The 25099-nt window shown below is 36.7% G+C and overlaps 1 protein-coding gene and 1 long non-coding RNA gene across 3 annotated transcripts in view; one reads left to right on the top strand and one right to left on the bottom strand.

Annotated features, from left to right (window-relative positions):
* LOC126995616 (uncharacterized) overlaps nucleotides 1-17811 on the bottom strand; it is a 45388-nt gene extending 27577 nt beyond the window's left edge. The window contains exon 1 of the long non-coding RNA XR_007750508.1: nucleotides 17665-17811. This is a non-coding gene — a long non-coding RNA (uncharacterized LOC126995616). The remainder of the gene's footprint in view (nucleotides 1-17664) is intronic.
* LOC126995615 (uncharacterized) overlaps nucleotides 1-25099 on the top strand; it is a 71928-nt gene that overhangs the window by 25670 nt on the left and 21159 nt on the right. For both annotated transcript variants that reach the window (XM_050855326.1, XM_050855325.1), the window contains exons 2-5: nucleotides 17693-17961; nucleotides 19222-19272; nucleotides 21029-21154; nucleotides 23460-23684. In XM_050855326.1, coding sequence (XP_050711283.1) covers nucleotides 17693-17961; nucleotides 19222-19272; nucleotides 21029-21154; nucleotides 23460-23684 — 671 coding nt within the window. The remainder of the gene's footprint in view (nucleotides 1-17692; nucleotides 17962-19221; nucleotides 19273-21028; nucleotides 21155-23459; nucleotides 23685-25099) is intronic.

The following is a 25099-nucleotide window of genomic DNA, read 5'->3' as shown; positions in this document are numbered from 1 at the left end:
CTAGGTGATAGAATAGAGCGCTGTGGAACACCATTGTTGATAGTTTTAGGGGAAGAACAGTGACCGTCTATCACAGCAGAGATAGAACGGCCGGAAAGGAAACTGGAGATAAAGGAACAGATAGAGGGATAGAATCCGAAAGAGGGCAGTTTAGAAAGTAAAGACTTGTGCCATACTCTATCGAAGGGTTTCGATAAGTCTAGCGCAACTGAGAAAGTTTCACCGAAACGGCTAAGAGAGGATGACCAAGAATCAGTTAAGAGAACAAGAAGATCGCCAGTAGAACGCCACTTGCGGAACCCATATATATATATATATATATATATATATATATATATATATATATATATATATATATATATATATATATATATATATATATATATATATATATATATATATATATATATATATATATATATATATATATATATATATATATATATATATATATATATATATATATATATATATATATATATATATATATATATATATATATATATATATATATATATATATATATATATATATATATATATATATATATATATATATATATATATATATATCATGTTATGGTTTCTGAATGCTTATACAGAAAACCATGGAGGATTTATTTAGCATTTTCGAGTAAGATCGCAGTCTGGTGAACTACTCGTACAGTGGTCTGAGGCGCGGCGCATGGCCTTTTGTTCCTTATTGTTCCTTGTCACATTCTTCATATTCTTTCTTTATAATTATATATTTCTTTTTCTTTTTCTTTTTCTCCCCTTTTATCTTTTTCTTGTTTTTTCCTCATCACTATCATCATTACAATTATCATGATTAATTTCAGGCCACGGCATTTTTTTTCATCAGAATCTAGAACATATATATATATATATATATATATATATATATATATATATATATATATATATATATATATATATATATATATATATATATATATATATATATATATATATATATAAAGACACATACTTTGATCAACACACACTCTTGCAAGGAAGTTCTGGACAACTTTACTTTGCTAGCACAAAGCTTTTCATTTAGGTCAGTTTTATTTTTTAGGCTCAAACAATGGATCTAGTAACGTCGGTCCTCCAGCACAAGGTATATTAGAAATGCGATCAATGGTAAATTTATCACAAGGTGCGTAAAAATATAATCACAATTCATGTTAAATAATAAATGTAATAATTTTCGTTTCCTTACTGACCCTAAACTATCGCACCTCGTAGAAGTTACTAGCAGGAAGGGCAGTCCGCACTTAGGAATATCGTACCTTTTCATTTATACCTCATAACACCTGGGGCTCAAGCACACGGCGGAAAAACTAGGTGGAGGTGTGATTTGTTAGTGGTGTGAAACTTTTTTTTTCCCTCCTCCAAGAAGGCTCATTCAGCAGGAGCACTAACGGGAGCTGTAGTTCGTTATGGATTTTATTCTTAACTTTATTCTTATTTGATTCTTTCTCTAAAACAGCGCACCCAGCAAGAGTTTAGTCCGGCGGCATGACTCGTGGCACATTAGCAACTACACATATATTTTTTGTTCCTTCACCTAAAACAGTTCACTAAGCAGGAGCACTGGATGGAAGCGTGATGTTTGGGATAATATTTTTTCTTATAAAATGGTGCAACAAATATGGCAAAAATCTGGAGGAGTGACTTGTGATCTACTGATGTCACACTTGTGATTTTTCCTCTAAAATAGCACACTTAGTAAAAATAATACCGAAAGAGTATGACAAGTTAGGAGACATCACAATACCTGCTTGTTGCCTCTTAAACGGCACACCTTGAGGATCATAATAAGATAGAAGTGTCGCTTTCTTTTGATACCAAATATGTAGGTATATATGTATGTAAGTATATATATGTATGTAAGTATATATATATATATATATATATATATATATATATATATATATATATATATATATATATATATATATATATATATATATATATCTATTTATATATATATATATATATATATATATATATATATATATATATATATATATATATATATATATATATATATATAAATATATATATATATATATATATATAAATAAAATAATAATAGGGTTTAATATAGGTTGATTTATATAGTGCAATGATTATATATAAAAAAGTAGCTTCTTATATAGATATCTTAAAATGGCGCTAATACAAGATAGTCAAGATATTGAAGTGTTCATATATGAATTTTTATGCAGATATATTAATATTTGTGGCGTCAGGAAGGTTTCTCGTCGCGGCGCGTGAAATGAGTCAGATTCGGCGAATTTTCGTCGCGACTTCTGGTCAAGCTCGAGCAAAAACTACTGAAGCTAGGAAGGCGTGCGCGGTGGCACATTGGTAGGGCTAAAGTATTTGTTAAATAATTTTTTTGAAATTCTCAAAAAATGAGTGGGTTTCAAGGTTGGGAACTCAAAAATAGTTTTTTTTCAAAGCCGTTTTGTGCGAATTTATTCGATTTTTTACCCTTTCGGTCGGTTATTATAAAATATAGCACTTTCATTTTGCCGTCGATTGATACCAAAAACATTTCTGTAGCCCCAGAAATAAGGGAGTTATGGCGATTTTTCGCACCAAAGCGGTTGATTTTCCAAAATTCGCCGCTTAATGACAGGGCTGGGGGCAAGTTTCCGGTCCATAGTGTAGGGTTCACTGCCTGTGCTAATGATGACACCTCTAGACGCAGGTAACAGTATATATATGTCTTATTGCCATTATTTAACTTTCATATCAGTCGCGCTGATTGAGGAAGTTTGAAATAATGTACCATGAGCTTAGACTTATGCGAGGGAAAAACGCGATTCAACAGAAGCAACAAAATAATGCTGCTGAATAAATGTTGAGAGAAGGGCACGGTCTGACGGAAGCTATGAACGAGTACGATGAAACAAGATGCGAGGAAGACGGTAAAACAGATGCTATGAGAAAGAAACCGGCGGAAAAATGCAGATATAACCGTTAAGCAGATGGCGCATGAAAAAAAAAAAAAAAAAAAATGTGAAGCGATGCCTGACGTGACACCAGATTAATGACTTTACAATGAAAACAACAACAACAACAATGCAGGGAAAGATATTTTTTTCTCGTCACAGATACCGTTTTGACAATGAAGTTACTTGTCATTCTCCAAAAGGTCTAAATATATTCTTATCATTTTCATTGCAATTATCGTTACCGTTGTTATTGTTATTATTATTATTATTATTATTATTATTATTATTATTATTATTATTATTATTATTATTATTAAAAGTAGTATCATTATTATTAGTAGTAGTAGTATATTTTTTTTAATTATTTTTACCATTTCTTTGACCTTGATACGGCAGACAAACAGCTTACGATGAGACTCCAGTGGCATCTTATTAACCCAATGTGACCTAAAGTACACGTTTTTTTTTACTACTAATAATAATTTTTGGATGGTCTGCATTTGCCATTTAGGGAAGCACGTTCGGGGCGTATTGTAATTACTACGATAACCGACGTAATTTTGCTTAAAGCATTTTAGGCAAACATGTAAACCGGCCATACATAGTTTCAATATGTCACGAATTAATAGAGCTGGCTTTTATTTTATTTTTTTGCTGTCCTGTCTCGAGGTGTGGGAAGCGAGATACAGAAGAACTAGCACGGCATGTTTAGTGGTTCGTGTCAGGTATTGTTGATGGCTCATATTTTTCTCCTGCTCTCTAAGCCTTGTTAAATGCTGTACTCCTACGCAGAAGGGACTGACACGAACAATATACACTGATGCGACAGGTTATTAGTTTTATTTCAATATATTTTCTTACATTTCTCCACTCAACACTTCATTTCAATGAGACGTATTCGTGTGGCTGGAGTGCCCTCCTCGTAGCCCTAAACACCGTATGATGCAATGACAACAAACCATTAGGCAAAATGTCTTGCACTTAATTTTAACGAATGATCAGAGGCACGGTTAAGGGTTATCAAAAGTAAAGCCATAGGTAGTCTATTTTACAATAAAGTGGCATATAAACTATAGCAAAGTGAGTTTCTTAAATGAAACCTGAAACTGATAATTTATAATGTGCCACTTGTATATGAATGTTTGTAGAAGTAAACATTATATCTTGTTGTCTCATCATGCACACAAACCATATTAGTTTTTTTTTAAAAGGCATACATTAGAAGTCTTCGAACTCATACAAAATACAAGAAAGCTGAATATCATACGTATTATATAAGTCGATAAGTTAATATATAAAATAATTTTACATATATATCTGAAAAAAAAAAATGATCCAATATTATAAACTGATCTTGGATATCGAAGATGTGGCTGTGAAGTCGTTTTTTAAGGCAAAATCAACAATGAGAAGACTGACAATACCTGGTGAAGAGCTGCTAGTCAATCGTGTGTGTGTGTGTGTGTGTGTGTGTGTGTGTCAGGAGCTAAAATAAACCTCACTTAGCTCAACCTCCGGGCCTCTAACTCGAGCGCCGGCCCTTCACGCCAAACCCTACTATCCAGGCTCGCACGGTCTCCTGAGTCAATGTTTCAAGTTTTGCGAGGCTACGTTCGCGGCTCCGAGTTACGCCTTTTCATCGAGGGTTCAATTGCGTAATTACTACATTTACTTATCTATTATTTACTACTGTTTATTACATTATTATTGTCTTTTCTACTGCTCTGTTTTTCTCTTAGTTTATTTTACTATGAAGGTGTTTTTGTTATACGGTGATTTGCTTGTTACTATGGCAACACTTGAAAAATAAAGTTATAAAGGAAATACATGGGAAAAAAAATCTGAAATTATGACTGTACGTAAAGACATTCCCCCGACACAGACCTGTAGCCTCTACACCAACTATTGTGCAATGAGGCTGTTATCGCTAAGAATCCCTTGAGTCGTACTGCTGATTAGGTGAAATACACTCGGCAGATTGCAAGATACCATAATAACACTATGATTGACACATATCACAGAACATAATTATGCCTAACGTACATATGCTCATTGTTGATTGATTTTTGAGGTGCACAAATATTTCGTAGAATAATCTTATTACTTGAATATAAGGCAACATTACTGACAGAGCTCAGTAATGAAAACTTAGAAAAATTAATATAAACAGTGGCGCCCTCAAGGGTGTGTTTTGCCTCCACCCCCTGTGTTCATTACTCATTATATCGATGAGAGGGAAACAATATAAAAGGTTAAAATCTTGAATATCCCGATGATCCGGCACTGTTGGAAATTTATGGGGGCCAGTGGCTGTGACTATCGGGCTCATGATAACGACTTGCTTCTGTGGCGTGACGTTAAATACGGATTTTTTTTTATCAGACAAAAGACAATTGACTCTCAAAAATATAAATATTGGGGAACTGAAAGTTGAAGAGAATGCGGTGAAGATTTAACAACAGGACTAGATATTCGATGTTGGTTGCGAACAATAAAATAATCAGAAAGATCTGTCACATGTAGGAAAATTATTCTTTCTAATTATTCTGATCTAAAATAGTAACAAAATGATTTTTTGTTATATATATATATCTTTTTTATTTTCTCGCCAAATATAATAAAAACAACAACTCATGAACACTTCAATCGAGGGTTAACAACATTCAGATTTTTCTTCATAATTTATACTGATTCTTCTTAGGACTGAGGCTGCCAGTCACTCCAAACATTCAAATTAAAAGTAACGAGTCTGTATGTGTTAAATCTAACAATGATATTAAGTCAAAGCTGAATTGTATGAAATGATAAGCTTCTAATGTTCGTGATATTTCCGTGATTTGATTGTGTGTTTTTAATCTTTTACCTGAGTATATTATTTTGATTTAGTTTTATGTTTGATGCAGGTTTGCTGACAAACCATAAGGACTTAAAATTCTGCCTATCTATCTATCTATTTGCACACACACACACACACACACACACACACACACACACACACACACACGAGGCGGTGGCTGGGTCATCAGAGTAACGGCCCCGTGTTCAGGAGGACGCGAGTTCAATCCCCGCCCGGTGCCACCAAGCTGGGATTTCTCAGCCGCCGCCGAGTGGTTTAAAACTACCCACGTGCTGTCCAGAAGACCACCTATCAACCCGGACTCTAGATTCTAGGATCAAAGATGAGCTCTGGGAGGGCAGCATGAGCCAATGCAAGATGGCGCCACTATAAACACTCGCCTGCGCCAGAACGGGCTGGGCCGACCATCAGGACCCACCGGAAAGAAGCCTTGGACCGACCATCAGGATCCACTGGGAAGAAGCCTACCGGCGCAATAGGCAGTAATGTAAAACACACACACACACACACACACACACACACACACACACACACACACATTTACGGAAAAGAAGAGCAAGAGCCGAAAAAACGCAAAAAATCTGCTTCTTCAATGAAAACAAGAAAAAGATAATTCATGTTTGCCTCTAGGATTGTCTTGATGCCTTCTGTGGAGCAACTTGATAACCTCTGTCGGCTTGCAGGATGACTAACTGAAGATATTATTATTATTATTATTATTATTATTATTATTATTATTATTATTATTATTATTATTAGAAGTAGTAGTAGTGTCACTATTATTATCATTATTATTGTTGTCATTATTACTATTATTATTATTATTATTATTATTATTATTATTATTATTATTATTATTATTATCATTATTATTATTATTATTATTATTATTATTATTATTATCATTGTTATTATTAGTATATATTCAACTTACAATACATATAGTTATACCAACATATACTAACTAAGGTTAGAATGCTAAGCTGATTTGCCGAATATTCTTAGTGATGAAAATATGAGCCACGTTTTGTTGCTTCAAGGATGTCATGACGAGTGTGACATAAACAGGTCTGCTGCACTACTTGGGGCCAATTTGGAAGTCATTCAATATTTTTTGGGTTCCGTATGATACCGATGAAGAAATTCTGATCATGGCCGAAACCCTTCCTGGAAGGGTCAGAAAGAATCAACGAATATTTATACTAAATGAGAAGTAAAAAGATCCGTGAGATGATCATAATTATTTAGTTCATTTCTGGTGCCCTGTCTGGCAGGTCACCCTGTATTTTCAAATCTTCACAGTGCACGTCAATAAAAAAAATATTTATTAATATTCCCAATTAGCAGTATTTACATAAAACATTGAAACGGTGTTTAATGATTATGTGATGATGAAACGTGAAAAAAAAGAGATGTTGAAGATAACAACTAAAGATCCAAGCAAAAAATATACTAATATGTTTAATAAATAAACATCACAAAATTACGTTTAATGACCTCTTTTACTTCATGGCATAAACTGTCAAGTAGCCGCCACCCTACACTCACAGGTTCACGAAGCTTTAGTTCCCTTGAATATTTAACAATAACTAAGATGATTCACAGGAGACGTGTACTTCATAAGCATTTATTATAGTGAGCGGAATATTTTCTTGAGAAAAACAGTGAAACGACATTTAATAATTACTGAATGAACTTTTCGGAAGTATTGATGTTCATATTCTTTTGCGAAAAGTGGAGTTCGTCATTCATCTGCACCTATGTAATCTATCTCACATAAATAATTGAAAATGGTTTATGTACGAAAAGCAGCGTTGGGTTTGTACATCATAATAACTTTGTAAAGTTTCAAAGGAATGACTAAATAAATTGAAAAATAAAATATAAATCATTTGTATCAATCTTAATGTATAATGAATGACCACATTTCTTTTAAAAAGAAACACACAATAAATCAATGATAGAAGTAAAAACAAAAACAAAAAACAGTTTGTGGATAAAACAAAATAGCGAAGACATCGTCAACAAATTCCCATATAATGAAATCCTTGATTCATTCAAGCCCACCAAGAAGATAAATTGAGCACTGCAGTCTTGTCTACAAATCCTAAACTTTTTTTTTTTGTATTGAGGCAGTGCGCGAGAACAACTCTTTGAATGCCTTCTTTTCTAGCACTCAAAATTATTAAAAGACCGAACGGAATGTAGCAGACACTATAAAAACACAAAATCACTGATTTCGAGACACCTGATAAGAAAATTAAATTTATATAAGGATGAACATTAAATTTTGATGAAGCAGTCACGATTGTGAAGCCAGTATTCATGTGGGTGTGTGACTATTTCCTGGCGTGAGAGAGCGGTGACATTGAGAAAGAGTGGATATTTCTGTTTGGTCACCGACAATTAGTTAACAGGAAAAATGTATGTCAACTGTAGGAAAATAATTCAGTTTCTAGAAACACAGAGATAGACATATCCTTCCCCCTCACACACACGCACACACACACACACACACACACACACACACACACACACACATCCCTAAAGCTTACTTCGTGAGGATAAAAGTTTTACTATACTTTTAACATGTGATTGCCTTTCCCTCCTTCCTTTTCCTTTTCATCCTTAGAGTATTCTTTGGTTGCTACTTAAAAAAAAAAAAAAACCTGCTACAGCTTGACGTTTCAAGTAAATAATATTTCCACCTTTCCGAGGAGAAAAGAAAATAGTTTATGGTCAGTGCAAACAACCACAAAGTCTTGAAGCCATTACTGTTTATGCCGTTCCTCTTAGTCCTCCTGTATTTTTCTACATTCATGAAAAGCATATGTTAAGGCTTCGGAGACCTTATTACCAAGTTTCCTTATTCTGACCAGTGATATATTAGTAGTTGTGGCCAAAGTCAAGGGGTCAATGTTATTATACACTGCAGAGGAAAAAAAACAGCCGCCCATCTACCTCTATTGCTAAGCTGTCTCTAGATCGTCAGACTTTTCCAGCACCATTTCCTAAAGTTTGGGTAGTTTTGCTTAGCCACTGTCTCTACGGCGCTCAACTTGATTGATGTCGGAATACAATCAATGATCATTAGATATTATTTACGTGTTCTTACGCCTCTCTATGACAAGCACAGAAAAAAAAAATCAGGCGTAGGTGACGAATGACACGCTTCAGCTTCAGGTGACAGACATTTGTCCATTTAATTACCTCAACGTTTAATGTATACAACACGTAACTGGTGAGTAAAAAAAAAAAAAGAAAAAAAAAAAGAAAGAAACTTAGCTTATCCTCATTTTACACACACAAAAAGTGATGAAGTAAGACATATTGGCCATCACATATATAATAAAAACAAAACATGAGGTTATTTTACAGGCCATCAACCACGCTTATTGCCTTTGCTTTGAGGCACCCGAAGCGTTGCGTGCTAGCTGGAGGGCGTGAGGCAGGCGTCGGGGCGGCCTCACCTCACCCTCAATTAGCCGCTTGTCGCTGCCGTGTTTGCGAGGTGACAAACACGCTCAAATGGACGGCCTTGCACAGTGATGTGTTTTGGGGGGAAGTAAAATAGCTTTGTCGCATGGGACAAACATATTTTGTACACACGTAATTTCAAGTAAACTGTTTAATCTGGCGCTCTAAACTTATTTTTTATAACATATTTTAAATTAATTTTCTACATTTATTTTTTAGTGAAAGTATAAATATTTAATTCATAATATCCGGTATTTAGTATATATACACACACACACACACACACACACACACACACACACACACACACACACACACACACACACTCCCCTTACAGACGCACACACAAAAGAATAAAACAGCAGCGGCAGCAGTCTATATCACTCCACTGCAGGACACTGGCCTCTCCTAAAAGCTTCCATTCGTGTGTGTCTTGTGGCTCAGGTTTCCCGTGTCGATGTTCAAGTTTCGTATACTTCAAAATGTCATCGCACCATCTGATAAATGTCCTTTTCACATTTTTTAAAAAAATTATCAGCTATTTCCCAGTCTGTCGCTGTTTGTCAGTCTACTGTTCTCTCTCCTACGTAATTATATACCCTAACCATTGCAATATTTTTACTTTGGTTGGCTATTATGTCTTCTATATTTGTCTCTGTTATTCCTTTGCAGCTTCTCCTGTCCATCAGAGTGATTCTCAGCATTCATCCCCTCATTCCTCTTTGGACATTTCTCAAATTTCTTTCCAGAGACTCTGTCGGCATCCACGTCTCTGATCCTATGTTATGACTGGAAGAATGGACTAAATAAAAACTCTTCGCTTTAGACACAGCGACATAGAGCCTTTTAATATGTTATCTTGCACTCTAGCACTCTAGCCCAGCCATATAAAATATTTTATTCACGGTTTGAGTAAGAGACTGGTATATTACAGGAAACTTCCTCAGTAGTTATATTCATGAAGTGTTTTAGAGCTTCTTCTTGGATAATTATCATATGTATAATTTAAGAAAAATAGGAAAGCATAACTTGAATTTTTACTTATTCATCTTTAGACCTACGTGAAGGCTTTCTTTATTTAGTTCTACCATCCGACGCAGTTCGCCACTGGACTCGCTAAAAATATATAATCTGCAAAGCGAAGATTAGATAAGAATTCGTTATCAATATAAGTTCAATTATTCCCCAAGATTGTCTTTTTTAGATATATCTTCTCAGTACGCACTAAACAGTATACATGATAATGGTATCTTCATGCCTGACAACTTTTTAAAAAGAATTTTCCGCTGTATGCATGAGGTCCAGTAGTTGCTGTGTACGTCATCGAGAGTTCTAGAACAGACCTCCCCGACACCCAGCTGTTAGAGTCGCTATCAGTGCAATTTCCAACGAGTCGAAGACTTTTTAGACGTGATCCAAGGTGTGTTAATATTTACTCCCTAGCGGAAGCAAGGGCTACGGGGGAGCCCGTCGGAGAAGGCTTGCTAGATGGATTTTCTTACGGTGGCGGGTTGAATACCTAACACTCTCTCTCTCTCTCTCTCTCTCTCTCTCTCTCTCTCTCTCTCTCTCTCTCTCTCTCGAGAGAGAGAGAGAGAGAGAGAGAGAGAGAGAAATAAAATCATATATGAAATCACCATCATCATCGTCATTAGCCTTTATGTCTGCCGTGCAGGATGTGGGCGTCGGCCATACGTTTCCATTCGTTTTAAGAATGTCCTTCTTTTGGGTCTTTGTATATAAATGAATTACCAGGCGGTCACTTTTCTTGTCCTCCTGTTGTCCTCTTTCTTACATACATGTCTCGACCATCGCCATTTCTTTTACACTCGTTGTCTGTGTTAGGTCTTCTGTTTAGGTTTATTCTCTTTTCCATTCGTAGTATTTATCCATTATAGTGATACCTAACAGCAATCTCCATTCCTCTTTTAGCACTACCCATTTCCTTTCCAGAGATTTTCCCATTTCTCTGATTTAGATGCCACGACGAGAAGACTGAATAAAAGCCTTTTGCACGACGGTATAGCTCTCGTGCTCCCGTGTTTACCGACACCAGGCCAACACAGTATTTTTTTTCTGTACTAGTGACGTGGCAGGGCATTTCCTCTCATCTAATGGCCTATGCCGATGATACACTTTGATTTTGTCCTTTTCCGGATTTTTGTGGTCACTTAACTGCATGCAGATCTAGATTTGATTCCTTCCTGGTGTCAGCGTTCGGGCATAAAAAAATCCAATAGTAGCATTTTCATTTTTAGTCATGAAGGACCATTACCTCATGTTCACTGCCTCATGATATCTTAATTGCCAACCAAGTAATCAATTCTTATGACTAAAACTACTTGGCATATCATTAGATTCCGAGCTGACCTTTGATATTTATAGTAGGAAAATTTGCCCTTGTATTTTCCCAAATGTCTGTTACCGAGAAACAGGGCTATTTTTAATGATAGCCTAATATGGTTTTAAACATCTTTTCCTTCTTAATTTCCCCCCCCCTTTTTTTTGGTGCTGTGGTCGAGTTTAGATGTCGGCAGCTCCATCTCATCTCGAACTTTTACATCGTTCTTTTAACTCAATAATTTCGACCACAGTCGAAGAGGTAAATCTCTAGAGCTGCGTTCCTCAACCTTTTTACCATTGTGGAACCCTTGAGATAGTTTTCATGTCTCAGATATATATATATATATATATATATATATATATATATATATATATATATATATATATATATATATATATATATATATATATATATATATATATATATATATATATATATATATATATATATATATATATATATATATATATATATATATATATATATAAAACAGTGATGTATCGGATACCAAATTTTAGACTCCGCGGAGGCGGAGGCGGAGCCGGATAACCGTTTTTCATAAAATGCGGTTGCGGATAAAACTGCGGAGGTAAAGATATTAATTTTTGCGGATGCGGACACAGCTGCGGATCATTTTTACCTCTATGTCCGAGGTTGCGGATGCGGACGCGGATTATATAAAACACGGACACGTATACTAGCAATGTAACTGGATAACCCCAGCAATTTCCACATCATTTATTCACTCTCTGACGTTGTGGGAAACCAGTTCCCATCTTCAAACTGTAAAATACAGGATAAAAAAAAAAAAAAAAATGTCTTAACTCTATCGACAATGTTGAATAGAGTCAGTGCATGAAATTCTAACACTGAGGTAAACGAGATCCCATGCTTCCATTCTAAAAGCTACAATGAAAATAAAATTGAAACTAAAAATATAATATTAACACCTACACCCTATTCATAATACTGTGAAACCGAAATTACTTAATACAGTAATCAGAGGATTACAATGTTTGAAGCACAAGCCCACGAAAAGCTAGATGCTAACCTACCCTGACCCGAAGTATTCAGTTTGAATGATGAGTCATTGTTGTAAAGTTCTGGTTGGTTTTAAAAAATGAAGTGATTCTGCATTCTCAAATCTGAAGAATGGTTAGCTCTAAATAAGATCAAGAAATCACTTTTTCTAATCTCATGTCCCTTGTTCCTTGAATGATTCCTAACTACTGAAAAACCCGGGGTGCTGAGAAAATCTAATTCTTAAGTTCCTTTGTGTTGAACTTACATACCCTATTTGGCAATCAGGACAACAAAACGAATAAACAACACCTGGGCACATGTGGCTCGGCAATCTATCCTTATATTTAAAAAAAATGAACCAATCGTGTTAGAATTTATATGACTAAAAATAAAAGGCAATTATAGAAAATACTTGTGAAGAAGGGGTTGGGGTCTTTCCTAATTTGTTAACTAGTGTGTCATTAAAATAGCAATGTTATATATTTGATGTGTTTTGTCTTAGTTAACTTAGGTAGTTGCTGTGTACAACTTCTTGACAAAAAAGGTTTTACTCTTTTTTCATACGTATGCAATGGATACCCATTTGAGGTGAAGTACCAAGCCTATCGATTTCCATATCAAAATTGACCAAAGAGGAACAGATGTTGAATGCCTTAGAAACAGGAGTTTTAATTGCGTTTAATTTAAAGAGTAACGGCACAAAGGACATATATTTCAAACCTAACCCTGTAAATGTGTCCTTGCTATACACCTCCGTGACAAAGACAAGTCCATCCTTTTTTACAGTGACATTGCAAACGTAATATTGTTGTGTTTGAAATTTAAGTAACCTAGAAATCGATCTCTATATATCTATCTATCTATGAGAAATTTATCATATGAACAAAGGCTTAAAGAAGTAAATTTATTCAGCCAATCAAAACGAAGAATGCGAGGCGATCTAATAGAAGTGTTTAAAATGTTTAAAGGATTCAGTGATATTAATGCGGAAGATTACTTTACAATTGATCGATCAAATAGAACATGAAGAAATCACAATCTGAAGATAAGTGGTAAAAGATTCTCGTCGCACCAAGCTAAACACTTCTTCTTCAATCGAGTTGTTAATGTTTGGAACTCTCTACCCTGTGATGTCGTTGATAGTACAACAGTTACGGCCTTCAAGAATAGATTAGACAAGTATTTTGAAGCCAACCAGCAACTAAGATATTATTCATTGTCGTAATAACGTTAAGTTTTTTCGAATACTGGTGTCCTTATCCGCTTTTATCGCCCGGTTAGTGGTAGCAGTAATGGTAGTTCTTTCCTCTTTCCTACATAAATTCCATGCAGTTTTTCAATGCTGCATGGTTCTTTTTCCTTTCCTGCCAGCTTTGGCTGGAGGGATGGGGGGGTGGGGAGGAGCCTTCGCCTTTGCTGTCCTTCATCTTCCACCTTTGATTAGATAGTTAGTGTAGCTTGTCACAAACAGCCTCGTAAGGACCAGCAGGTCTGCTGTTGTTTGTTCTTCCTTTGTGTTCCTTTGTGTTATCTATATCTATATATCTATATCTATATCTATATCTATCTATCTATCTATCTATCTATACATCTCTATCTATCTATCTATCTATCTATCTATATCTATATCTATATATCTATCTATATCTATCTATCTATCTATCTATCTATATCTATATATATATATATATATATATATATATATATATATATATATATATATATATATATCATATAAAGCAATGGTTTGAAAGTCTAACGAGAAAAGGTGGCTTGATAACTGTCCGGAGAATTTCAAACCATTAATTTTTAAGAGATATATGAACGATTGTTTTTAGTCTCAAGAAAAAATAACATATAGATCGGTTTCTAGACTACTTAAATCTAAAACACAGCAATATTTCATTTACAGTGGAGCATGAAACTGACAACCAGTTACCGTTCCTGGATATTAGTGTAAAGAAGGATGGCGATGCCTTTGTTAAGTATTTCCCACAATTGTCTTTTAGATATATTTTTATAAATTCTAATACGACTGACTCCTTTTTTTTTTAAATATAAAGACAGAATGCTCATCCACTTGTGCTCTGGGGTTGTTTATTCGTTTTTTTGTCCTGATTTACAAGTCGGGAATGTAGGTTCATCATAGAGGAACTTAAGCATTATAAAATCTCACCACAAGGGTCTGTCGAATAGAACAGGTAGGCCACCAATGACCCAGGGTTTGCCTCTAGTCAACATTCTGTGTCGATTGAGTTAAGACCTGTTATTTTCATCCTGTATTAACGTTGTTACAATCTGAAGATGGGAAGTGCTGTTTCCCGAAACGTCACAGAGTGAATGAAGGATGTGGAAGTTGCTGATGTTAAGTTTTATATGAATGAATGTATATATATATATATATATATATATATATATATATATATATATATATATATATATATATATATATATATATACATTTGTATATATATATCTCTCTATCTATCTATCTATGTATAATAGACATTCTCTCTCTCTATATCTATCTATCTATCTATCTATCTATCTATCTATCTATCTATCTATCTATCTATATATATATACATATCTATCTATCTATATATACATATCTATCTATCTATCTATCTATCTATCTATCTATCTATATATATATATATATATATATATATATATATATATATATATATATATATATATATATATATATATATATAATCACTCCGCTCAGTGGCAGTTTTTTTTTATCTTTGTATATGCGTTCAAGATGCCTTCAAGGGGGTTGGTTCCCGTCTACCCTGGTCTGAATTCATATGCAGTTCGTTTATTTCCATTGAGTCATAGTCCTCCTCTTATTCAATTACTGCCATAGAGATTTTCTGTACTCCTTTATTTTCTTGAAGTGGATTGACAACGCATTTCGAATGCCAGCTAATTCACACTGGGCTGGTTAGAAGCTGATGCTTTTGAATTTTTTTTCTTGAGTATCAGTATTTCGTAAATAACTGACAACAAATTCTAAAGATTTGGTAAGTTTTCATTCATAATGTGATGCGATTATGACTGCATTTATACAGGTTAAAGATCTTTGTATCAAGACATTTAATGTTTAAATAGTTCATTAGGAGCAATTTCAGCGTTTTTTTTTTTTTGTTATATAAAATCCATAGTAATACCTATTTTGAGAAGCTTTTCACTTTTCATACCACTCAAGTGTCTGTGTGGCATAGGGATCTGATAAGACATAGGTGTGATACCTATGCCAAATCAATTATGGGCTGAATATTTGAGACCTAAAATCCACTGTAAAGGTCCTCACTACAAAGAAAATTATGTATTGCGGATTTACTTTAGTGTTTTATTAATTTTAAGAGACAAACGAGTCCAAACGCGTATCGGTGAGTGTTGCCAGCGGAGGCCTGGCCGCCCCCTAGGTCAGACACACCGTTAACTCGCTGCTTCAAACGGCGCCAGCAGGAAGCGGCTCGTTTCGTTCGTGCTGGTATCCCCGACGGCTTACAAAGGCACCGTAACAATGGAGTGCCCTCAAAGCTTCCAATTTGCAGACGGAACAAAGACATCGCCTCCCGCACTGTGGCGGCGGCGGGAGGACGGCGGCGCTACGAGCCTTCAGCCCAACAAAACCTGGCGAGCTGCCATCTTGCGGCCCCGCAGGTGTTACGGTGGCAGGTAATTTTCAGGCTGCTCAGCTAGTTGATACAAAGTGACAGCTCGCATAGATTATATGATCCCATTTGACTCAATAAACAATAACGGAATATATGAAGATACGAAATAAAAACCTACACATCTTACTGATAACGTTCAGATAAATAATATCTAAAGTTTCGAAAAAACACGGATGAAAAAACTAGTAATTATAAAAAAACACGCACGTTCATCTTAATACACCACACTATAATGAAGAATGCCGATGCAGATCTTAAGTAAAAATAAGAAATCATTCAGACTAGCTAGCGTGTATGCATTGCTAATGAACCGCATAATGTGTGTGTGTGTGTGTGTGTGTGTGTGTGTGTGTGTGTGTGTGTGTGTGTGTGTGTGTGTGTGTGTGTTTCGTACGTATGTGTTTGTGTGTGTGTGTTTCGTGCGTATGTGTGTGTGTGTGTGTGTGTGTGTGTGTGTGTGTGTGTGTGTGTGTGTGTGTGTGTGTGTGTGTGTGTGTGTGTGTGTGTGTGTGTGTGTGTGGTGTGTGTGTGTGTGTGTGGTGTATATGTGTGTGGTGTGTGTGTGTGTGACTAAACGAGCCGCTCACAAAAGCCAGCCACGTGCGGTGTACACAGGTACCCGCGGCACACAATGGCTCGCCTTGCACGCGGTACACGGCGCTGGGCCGCGGCCGTGGACCCAAGGAAGAGGTTTTTGTCCCCGCGGTCATACAGCGTTAGCGTTTTGGCCGCGGGTTCTTAGTGCAAGGCGATTGGAGTGCACGAGTCCGATTCGATTTACATGATATTGCTTTGAATAATTAGGATTGCTTCATTGTGACCAAATGATTATCCTTAAATGCCCTTTGCACCTATAACTATTAATTTTAAGGTAACCTTTTTTTCAGCTATATCATGAGCTTGGTTTATTACTCTTCCCTCTTGCCTCACTCCGTAGATACCATGCCTGATTGTTTAGTGTTTCTTTTCCTTTACAGGCGCATGCTATTAGATAAAAAGCAAAAAAAAGATTGAATAACTCATACATATGAAGTGTGATGCCGAATAGCCAGTTAACATTACCAAGCACCACTTATTACCGTTAGTCCAACCACCCTTTGATCGTGTCCCTAAGTAGATCACGTGAACATTACATAACCACAATATGCACCTAAACGCCACTATGAAAGAACAATTCACGCATGCACACAAGAAGTCAAGATACATTAACCTATAAACATGTCACTGACGCAACCACCGAAACATCTCCAACAAGCTACTCTTCTATAACAGTTCAAATATACACATGACAAGCCACTCAACTAACCTAAATTATCATCCTGTCACGCACGCAGGTCACTGTCTAAGCCACATCAGCGTCACGGGGGAGGCCATGGTGACGGGGAATGCAGACACCGTCAACGTTACTCTGCTGCTGCGGGAGACGACGGAGGTGGGGCGGCTACTGTACCGGCTGGCGTGGGGCGAGGAGGTGGCGGCCCCGAACATACCCGAACCAGAAGAGTTTGCTAGTTACTTCCTCGTGGATAATTCTGTTGCGGGGGAGCTAAGAGTCCTTCTGAAGAGATCACTCGTTGGGCTGCCCGACTATCCGATGCTAAAGGTGGCGGGGAGTGGTAGTTTGAAATGGCTTGTTACAGTTTTGACGATTGTTAATTGTATTTGAGAACTACTGTTATTTCTGGTGATGCTTCTCCTGTTACTATTTCGGTTGCTGTTGTTGTTGTTGCTACTACTACTACTACTACTACTACTACTATTACTATTCTACTTTTCTAGTACTATTTTTTTATACTATTACTACTTCTACTACTTCTACCACCCTTACCATGGCCACAAAGTTAGAAAAAATATATTAATAAAGAAAGTAAATCGTAAAACTAAGGTCAAGTGTCTGGAGATCATAAATTAATTGCTGTGATATAATTTTTTTTTTTTTTTTTTACATGGAACGCAGAAGTAGAATAATCCGCGTAGCACACTCCCTATCGTCTCTGATCTATCGGCGCGTAACACTGAGCTCTCGGGTCGTCTGGGTTCCTTCTCATCACTTAATCAATGAAACAGAAAAAAAAGGTATAATGCGTGTGTAGTATAAGCGTGGCGTAAGGAGCTATTCTTGACTGGTCTCCTCTCCCCTCTCCCCCCCCTAAACGCTCCTCTCTCTCTCTCTCTCTCTCACCCTCCTGTCCCTTCTTTAACCTTGCAGAGTTCTTTCGTCACCTTCTCCCTCATCATCCACCTAATATAGAAAAAAAAAATTACTTCATTCTTTTGTCTTTGTTTTGTCGCTGCTATTCTTCTTCTTTTTCTTCGTCCGTTTCTTCTTCTTCTTTTTCTTTTTCTTTTTCTTTTTCTTCTTCTTCTTCTTAAGTTTTGTTTTCCTTAACCTCGTCTTCCCTCCTTTTCTTATTTTTTCTTTTTTTCATTTTTTGCCGTCCCCCCTCCTCCACCTCCTCCTCCTCATTTCCCCTTCCCTTCTGTTCCTCTCCTCCTCCTTTTGGTAAATATTTCTTTACTACTACTACTACTACTACTACTACTACTACTAATACTTCGAGCACAACCACTACTATGACTACGAATTCTATTACTACTACTACTACTACTATCACTTCTACTACCATATACTACTACTACTACTACAGCAACTACTACTTCTACTACTACTGCTACTACTACTACTACTACGAATATTACTATTTCTATTTCTACAACTACCTCCACCGCTACTACGGTAGGCATCAGTGTCATAAACAAAATTAATATAGAAAACAAAAACAAATCGGAGCAACAATGCATTACCAAAACCCTAGAAAAAAGTCCCGCAAACGCTCACTGTATTCTTTCTCATATTTTCCAGACTGACTTTTCGACTCTGGTGGCGCTCCCAGCGTTCAGCGACGGCCGGCAGGTGAGTGGGGGCGAGGTGGGCAGCGGGAACAGAAGGTAGATGTCATAGGCAGTGCGCGGAGGGAATGCAACAAGATATTTTCATTGGCAACAACCTCAAGAATTATTAAGTCATACTGTACTGATGGAGGGAGGATTGCATATTTTCTATCTATTGTTATTATTATTTTTTTCTGAGTTTATGAGATACGATGGGACAATAAAATCTTTACACGGTTCGGATTATAATAGGAGGAGCTTTAATTTGTCAGCGTATTCTTCTTCAATAAACCGTGAGTATAAGAAAAGTTCCATCAACTTTTGATGTTCCTTAAATGATGGCGACACACGACACGCTGTTGGGCTTGGGTGGGCTCCTCGGGCTCAGGCAGCCTGGTGAGCGGCGGTTGTGTGTCCGTATTCGTAAGTCCGTGATGTTTGCACGGAACAAAGGAACGATTCAACATGTTTCACGTGCATTTTTCAAGGTGTTAAGGACGCCGAGCAATAAATGACTCAAACAAATAGTGGTAATGGTAATGTTCTGTAACTGTTGTTAGCAGCCAATGCCATATAAATATGTTTGATAAACCTTTAATAACTAACATATAAATAGAGATCTTAGACACCTATATTGAAAATTACCCATTATCTCGATAAGGTTTATAATAGGCAAAACTATTAAGGTGTATGGTCATGCGCAATAATACCGAGCAATATAATCTCGGACAACAGTAATTAACAATAAGAGTAATCAATATTTATGTTCGTTTTCATCAACAAAATATTATGCTGATGGGCATGAGGCACAAGCAACATTTTATATGGCACAACCACAACCAATAGTCATGGGCAAGCTGTTTGGACAACTGTCGTAAGCAATAATAATAAATGCAATGAGCGAACAGGGCAGAGTAGGCTACAGCATTTAAATAAGCATTATCGGAAGCCATTTTTTGTAGTACGTCGCTGTTCCAACGAAGGACCAATATGTTTGGCATGACTCTAATGAGAAAGATTACGAACAAAACCTTCGGGCATATGATAATGATATTGTGAAGGGGGACTGGCCCTATACAACAACCTCTGGCTGCAAAGAAATAAATATACACTAAAAAGCAGTAAATACGATAACTGAACGCGTACAGAGAATGGAGGGTTTGGGCACTACTGCCTTCGCTAGATACAATAATGGACAAAAATAGACAAATAAAATTAAATAAAGTAGCAACTGAATTTATATGAAAAAAATATATAATTGATTAAGCAAATTAATTTAAATAAAAAAATATTCAATACACAAACAGAGAACTGAAAAAAAAATAATACAAAGGAGAAGACAAACGAATGCGTGCGCCACACCACTAGGCCAAGCACCGGACGCTGATAAGAAAATCCGTTTCCTCTCGGGGTACGTTTTTCGACGGGAAACGAACGAGGCTTATCAAACTTAACCTTCAACATAGTGACACATTTATTGTTTTCCTTTTTCAGTATTATTCTCGTAGGAGGTTGTGTGGCCACCATAAGGATAAAACAGTGGATAATGTAATGCACCTTTTTTGGAAGAGTACACTGTGTGGGCACGTGTGTCAGTGTGTGGCGCCTCTTTAGGGATGTTTGTAGCCTTTGTTTCCTGACCAACCTCGAGTGGCATAACGTTGTTGTAAACTGTTGATTGAATACTACTGTAATTTTAAGTATTTACAATATCTCAAAATTTTCTTGTTACTTTATAATAGAAATACATCAGTCACTCAGTATCCGCTTCTCCCCAGTGCTTGGTGCGGCTGTCACACTTACTGCAGGACGACAACACTCACGCTCCGGACGTGGAGGCGTCGCTCTCCTTCCTGCAGGTGGCTAAGAGTTTTCCTGCCGCCACCCCGCTGCAGGGAGTCACGGTAAGAGACTGTCGGTGCCTCATGCTTATGTGTGACTGAACTTTTGAGTCCTTCCGGTAAAACTGGAGCTGGGAGCAGGTGTGGGATTTGAGTTGCGTCATAATTGACGTCAAGTTGGAGTTACTGGGGGACTCAATTTCCGGGAAAAAGTAGTGGTTAATGGGATTGGCTTGGAGATACAGGATTTTTTTTTTTTCAAAGTAAAGTAAGCAGTTGAATGGAAAACCCCGCAAAATACTGGTCCAACAAAATAGGAAAGAAACAGCTCCAAAACAGGTACTTAATCAAGACTGCGGGTTTCTAGATACTATTCTCTAGGAAGCGTTCAACATGTAGAAAAAATAAAATACACCCTCTGTTGGCTTGGGCGTGTGATAAATGATGATGAGTACCTCAGAGTAGATCCATCAACGTGAGTGTAGTGAGCAGTGAATTTTGAAAATATATTTGATGAATAATAGAAATAGAGTTAGTTATAAAACAGCCCGGCGGAACACCATGGTTTAAAGGTTTAGGAGACGAACAGTGACCGCCATCTGCAGCAAAATGGGTCGGCCATAAAGGAAACCGGTGGAGAAAATACACAGAGAGGGAGGTTTAATGCACCTCTGTAGTGTCTATGGCGTCCGGTACGTTGGGAGCAAGAGGCGGTTCATGCTACTCATATATATATATATATATATATATATATATATATATATATATATATATAATATATATATATATATATATATATATATATATATATATATATATATATATATATATATATATATATATATATATATATATATATATATATATATATATATATATATATATATATATATATATATATATATATATATATATATATATATATATATATATATATATATATATATATATATATATATATATATATATATATATATATATATATATATATATATATATATATATATATATATATATATATATATATATATATATATATATATATATATATATATATATATATATATATATATATATATATATATATATATATATATATATATATATTTACGTTTCGTCCTACAGAGCCGGTAGGCTTTCTTGGTGGGTCCTGATGGTCGGCCCCAGCCCGTTAAGGCGCAGCGCTATCTTACTTGGCTCATGCTGCCCCTCGGAGCTCATCTTTGAGCCTTTCTTTAGAGAGAGAATCTAGAGTCCGAGATGATGGGTGGTCTTCAGGACAGCATGTGGGTAGTCTTGGGCCACTCGGCGGTGACTGAAAAATCTCAGCTGTGGCGGCGGGCGAATATTCTTTCGAATTAATAACTATAATGAGGGATATGTTGTACTTTCTTTTTTCGTCGATGGTAAACGGGTCGATGTTTCTCTTTTCCTATCATTTCCTTTATCAGTAACTTGCCGTAAGTGTGCATTTCACTCCCTATCTTCTATCATCAACTGTCTTTTTCAACCAACAACTCTCTTCCTCTTCCTCTCGTCACAAGTCTCAAAAGCCACGCAAACACCTTAATGATAGTGTGTTATAAGTGTACCATAATTTTTTTCCCTTCATAATTCTTTATCACTGGACGTTCATCTTATATTTTTCACTGCTCCTGCATTATCATTTTCCTTCCTGCATTCACTTTTACTTAATACCTACTGTCCCCTCATTGCCTTTCTCTTCCATTCATCTTCTTTCACTTATTACTGTTCCTTATCATCTTCCTTCTTCGTTCATCCACTTTTACTTATGACTGTCATCTCATTATCGTCCTCCCTCCCTCACTACTTTTTACTTATAACTGTCCCCATCAGCGTTCTTCAGTTTTACTCATGACCGTCCCATTGTTATCTTCCTTCTTCATTCATTTTCTCTCACTAATGACTGTCCGCTTGTCATCTTCCTCCTTCAATTATCTACTTTGACTCATTACTATCCCCTCATTATCTTCCACCTCCATTCATCTGATTTTACTTGTGAGTGTCTTCTCATTATCTTCCTCCTTCATTTATCTACTTTTACTCATTGCTAACCCCTTATTATCATCCGCCTCCTTTCATCTAATTTTACTTATGATTTGTCTTCTCATGATTTTCCTTTCTTTGCATACTTTTATTCATTACTATCTCCTCATTTTCTTCTACCTCCATTCTTCTATTTTTACTTATAAGTGTATCTTCATTATCTTTCTACTTCATTCATCAACTTTCCTGCTCCTATTGATGTCACAAACTCGTCTTTCGAATACCTCAAACTATTCTGTCCTCGTGACATTTCTGCTAACACGTCTCTGTCTCCCTGTCACCCCCTTTCACGGGCCTGAAGGTGACGGTGACGGACAACGACGCCACGGCACCCAATAACCTGATGGAGTTGGGCGTGGTGGGCGCGTGTCCCTTGGCTGTGGCGGCGGCGGCGGAGACGACGGCAGGGACGGAGGCGGGGCGGTACGGAGGCGCGGCGGGTCAGAGGCATACAGTCCGCTTTCATCTGACCTCGCCCCTTCATGACCTGGGCAACGAGACCCTCACCTGCGTCCTAAGGGTCACGGTGAGTTCAGGTTACAGGTGAGGAGGTATGAAAGCAGCCAGGTGTGTTTTGTTTTTTTCCATTGAGTTGCAGAGAAGAAAAAACTCCTCAAAATAAGGTAAAGGAAAAGTTGGGTGTAAACGTAATAGCTGCGAGTGGCTGCGGTGTTCATCTCCGTCGCAGTGGTCCTTGGTGGGAACCCATTAGCCGGGGGCACGGGCCAGTGTGAAATCTAGGATTGCCACAGTTTACCTTCTCCAGGTTTCCCTAAGTACCTATTCGTCGACCTGCCCAATAAGGAATATGCACTGCTTGGTGAGCTGCACGCTGACTGCTCGGGCGGGATTCGAACCCGGCCGGAGCACGCTAACCGCTGCTCCACTGAGCTGCATAAAAAAAAGGTTAGCATATATTTCGTATCAATTAAAAAAGTAAATAAGGCAAAGTGGAGCTGTAGTGAGATCACGTACATCATCTCCATAATTGGAACGAAGTAAAGTAAGAGGCATCCTACGGGAGACGTATGAGGCCACGCTTACTTTTCCTCTTACTCACAGCCACCGAAGAAGAGAAGTAAGACAGATGACGCAGTGTTTGTTTTACAGTGTGGCAAACGCGCTCTCCTCAGAAATAATGGACTGATAAGAATTCAGGTCTTTCTTTTTTCTAAGAAAAGAAGTTCGGTGACAGCTGCTCGTAAAAAAAATACATTTATAGAAAAATGCACACAAGAAAGTTGAAGGCCAATTTGAATCCATAAAGGGTTGTGAGGTGAACCGACCATTATAAAAAAAAACTTCATATTTTTTTCTTAATTACAGCAAAGGGGAGCGAAGAAAGAAAAAAAAAAGCTCGGTATTTTTTCCTGACATTGGGACAATCTAAGAAATTAAAATCAAAACATAAATACTGGATACAGTAGCAAGGTTAGGGTCGCGCCTCGGAAATAAGAATCTGAGGGATGCACGACACAGATAAATCCAGTGAAAAAAAAAAAAAAAAAATCAGTCCAGAATCGAAGACGACCTTGGGAAATCATAATCTGGTGAGTAACAATACTGATAAAACAAGATAAAGATTTTTACCAAGACAACCGGAAAGATACGCAGACAAAGAGTTACTCAGACAGACAGACATATATACAAACAGGGAGACAGGCAGACAAACAGTTGCTTAGTTAGCAGACATAAATAAATACATGAAGACAGACACAAGGAGACAAACACATACTTGAAAAACAGACATTTACAGATAAAGACAGACAGACACAGGGAGACAAACACATACTTGAAAAACAGACATTTACAGATAAAGGCAGACAGACACAAGGAGACAAACACATACTTGAAAAACAGACATTTACAGATAAAGACAGACAGACACAGGGAGACAAACACATACTTGAAAAACAGACATTTACAGATAAAGACAGACAG

The sequence above is a fragment of the Eriocheir sinensis genome, chromosome 8 (genome assembly GCF_024679095.1).
Source record: "Eriocheir sinensis breed Jianghai 21 chromosome 8, ASM2467909v1, whole genome shotgun sequence".
Classification (NCBI taxonomy): domain Eukaryota; kingdom Metazoa; phylum Arthropoda; class Malacostraca; order Decapoda; family Varunidae; genus Eriocheir; species Eriocheir sinensis.
The sequence above is the reverse complement of the archived record's forward strand: the minus strand, read 5'-3'. Positions and strand labels throughout refer to the sequence as shown.